The sequence below is a fragment of the Spinacia oleracea genome, chromosome 4, assembly GCF_020520425.1.
Source record: "Spinacia oleracea cultivar Varoflay chromosome 4, BTI_SOV_V1, whole genome shotgun sequence".
In the NCBI taxonomy this organism is placed as follows: domain Eukaryota; kingdom Viridiplantae; phylum Streptophyta; class Magnoliopsida; order Caryophyllales; family Amaranthaceae; genus Spinacia; species Spinacia oleracea.
Genome location: NC_079490.1, coordinates 122,732,238 through 122,735,648, shown reverse-complemented (window position 1 = coordinate 122,735,648; position 3,411 = coordinate 122,732,238). Strand labels below are relative to the sequence as shown.

Below are 3,411 nucleotides of genomic sequence, written 5' to 3'. Positions count from 1 at the left end.
CATCTAGTAAACCATCCCATTGGTTTTACTAGGCCTTTTCCACTCAAAATCATATAAGGCAAGTCAAATTCGGGCGCCGACCCACAAAACCGAGCATGCCGGGCCCCGTCCCGTAAAACCGGAATTCAAAACCCGAGAAAGGCTTGTTTTTAGACGAAAAATAGTGCCTTAACCTCCAAGCAAACTCAAAACGCCTAGCCTAGTACTATTCGTCCAAAGGTATAACACTACCAGACGAAACAAGGACGGAGCCCGCGTCCTTGCTTTGGCGGCATTCACGCCACGTCACCAGCGCCCAGCGCTGCTTCGGCGTGCTGCGCTGGCGTGTGCTGGCATCTTGCACCCATTCCTACTATAAATACCCCTCATTTTTAGCATTAGATCATATTTCCTTCATAATGAACTGTAACAATCATTTTGGTCGACAATGCCTTAGTTTGATGCTAATCATCGAGTAGGCCGACTGAGCCAGAAGCACATAGAGTGCGCGACTTGCACCAAGAAAAGTGTGGGTGAGCACTCAATCTTCGAACGCCTAAGGGAAAAGACAAGAAACCTCTATAATAATCCTTAACTTCCAAAGCAGTAGCCTTCAAAATAATTGTGCAGAGAGAGTCGCGTAAGATACTCGTAGCGAATGACAAGTGTAGAAGGAGCACTTGTTATGATATTGAAGAGCTTAACTCCTTATAATAACTTAACGAAAGAAACGTGTGTTATGGTGGAGGTTAATTTATGAATATAGATCAACGTATAACTCTGGGCTAGAGTTGAGTTCCAAGTAAGGCTTGAGAACCCAGTATTATGTTACTATCAGTTGGGTTCTCTAAAAATTTATAGTTATTCCAAAATAAACCTCTATAAGGTGTGTAGTGAGGTCATAAGCGGAGGTCGGCCATGGGAGAAGTCTTGGGTGTAGGATGCCTACCAAATATGTATCACAGATATGGCATGACCTTTTTTACGGGGGGTCATGGCATATAGCATGGGTGAACCCATTGAACAAAATATAGTAGCGTATGCATATTGCGATGGTGCCATGTGCACCACTTGGTATAAGGCATGGGAGGATGCAACGATGGTCATTATAAGGCAGCTTGATGATGGAGATCATTAAGAAGAGATAAAAACAGGGATGTCACTTGCCAACAACTACACAATGGTTTCCATCGGGTTTGGACCATGGAGCAACGAGTGCTTCAACATAGTTTTCAGACCATTTGGAATCTCGACCCAACGGTGCTGGAGAAAGTAGAGATGTCTTTGAAATCAATTGTTAGGTTATAAATAATCTAATCCTCCTGCGGAATAAACATATAGTGCTTAAAAACATGTAAAATTCACATAATCAATTAGCATAATTAGGGTTACATACAATATTATGCGTGCCTTCCTTAGCTGCTCTCGAACCTAACATAAACAAGTATTAAGATTCTAAATGTCGCCTCTGTATATAGTCCACAGTACGTTCGGATCTACCTTAATTTGATTAGGTTAGAATCTCAATATAAGGTATGGATATTAATCGGGATGTCACTTTTTAGGTGATAGCCAGTTGTGAAATTCACACGTACATATGTTTTGGTCATATGCCTATATTTGTAGGAAATAGGAAAATCCTAGGATACCAAAACCCCAGTCAATTAGGTTTAGAAAGTTTAGGAAACATCCCTAAAACCTAGGTTGAAGAACTGGCCAGTTGCTCTAACTTGTTTTTTTTTTTGGCAAATAATAGTGAGCTTTATTTACCAAGTAATCAGAGTGTTAACAAACTCTGAAAACACCAACTGTCCAACAGAAACAACAAAGCACCCAGCTAACCAACACAAGCTAGCTAAAGCACACAGAAGCCACTACTGACATCTACACTCAACATTAAACATAATGTTGCTAACAACAGTTTTGACTGGATCAACATGATCCCTAAAAACCTTAGAGTTTCTTTGCAACCAAACACAGTAAACTGACTCAATGAAAGCTATAATATACTTGCAAGCTTGCTTCTGTTTACTTCTGCTTTTCTTCACTGCAATCTGAACCTCCTCATGCCAAGGCAACACAGTTCTAGTCACACCTAGAGAAAGCAGAACCTGTTTCCAAATCTCCCGAGAATAAGAGCAAGAGAAGAATAAGTGATCCAAGCTTTCACTTTCCAACTGACACAGACCACAAGTACCATCAATACTCAGTTGCCATCTTATCAATCTGTCTTTTGTAGCTAGTCTGTTCTGCCCTGCTAGCCACATAATGAAGGTACTCTTTGGACTAGCATGGCTATTACAAATCAATCTCTTCCATCCCACCTGAGCTCCAACTAGATGAAGAAACTTATACATTTTCTGAATTCTGAATTTACCAGCCTGCACAAACTGATCCACTCCATTTGCCTGCAGAAACACTTCTCTATTATGCCAAATTTTCCTCAATGACCAAGTTAAACCATTAGGAATTGGCATAGTCCAGAAGTCTCTATGCTGAATATAATAAGCATGAATCCACCTCACCCAAAGCCTATCCTGCTTCAAAGCTAAAGCCCAACAGTGCTTCAAAACTGCTGCTTTATTCCACACAGTTAGGTCTTTAAGATTCCACCCTCCACAACTCTTAGGAAAACACAATTGCTCCCAAGAGATAGAAGCTTTCCTAGAATCTGCATCAGCACCAGACCACAAGAAACATCTACAAATTCTCTGAATCTCTTTCATCACCTTTTTAGGCATAACAAAAATCTGACACCAGTAAAGTTGGATACCAAAGAGAACAGATTTCACCAGTTGCAGCCTACCTGCATAGGATAGAAACTTAGAAGTCCAGCTCTTGATTCTAGCAACAGTTCTATCAATGAGAGGCTTGCAGTCTGTGAAAGAGAGCTTCCTAATTGTAAGAGGAACACCCAAGTATCTGAATGGGAAAGATCTATGAGGAACCCCAATTGAGCTAACAATATTGGAAGCAACATGATCAGAAACACCAGCCAAGTAGACTTCACTTTTGTGCAAATTAGCTTCCAAACCAGAAGCCAAGGAAAACTTGGTAAAAGCATCAAAAAGAGCTTTCACAGCACTCTCATCAGCTCTGGAGAACATCAACAAATCATCAGCAAACATCATATGGGTGAGATCCAGCTTTTTGCATCTAGGGTGATAAGAGAAGTTAGTATTTTCAGCAAGAGCAGCAAGACACCTTGACAGATATTCCATACCCAAAGCAAACAAGTAAGGTGAAATGGGATCACCTTGTCACAACCCTTTGTTTGCAGGAATTGGTTTAGTGGGACAACCATTTATCAGAATGGAATAAGAAACAGAATAAAGACACTACATCACCCAATTCACAAACTTCACAGGGAATCCTAGCTCTGACAGCATGGTTTTCAAGAAAGGCCATTCCAAGGAATCATAGGCTTTTTTC

General features: G+C 40.8%; 1 protein-coding gene across 1 annotated transcript; it reads right to left on the bottom strand.

The window, feature by feature from the left end:
• Window positions 1-1,853: 1,853 nt before the first annotated feature.
• Window positions 1,854-3,200, bottom strand: LOC130471845 (uncharacterized). Its single transcript, XM_056842171.1, has one exon. The coding sequence runs from the start codon at window positions 3,198-3,200 to the stop codon at window positions 1,854-1,856; it is 1,347 nt and encodes a 448-aa protein (XP_056698149.1).
• Window positions 3,201-3,411: the final 211 nt, after the last annotated feature.

Coding starts and splice junctions, on each gene's coding strand:
- LOC130471845 (XM_056842171.1), bottom strand. CDS start 3,200: ATGGAATATCTGTCAAGGTGTCTTGCTGCTCTTGCTGAAAATACTAAC.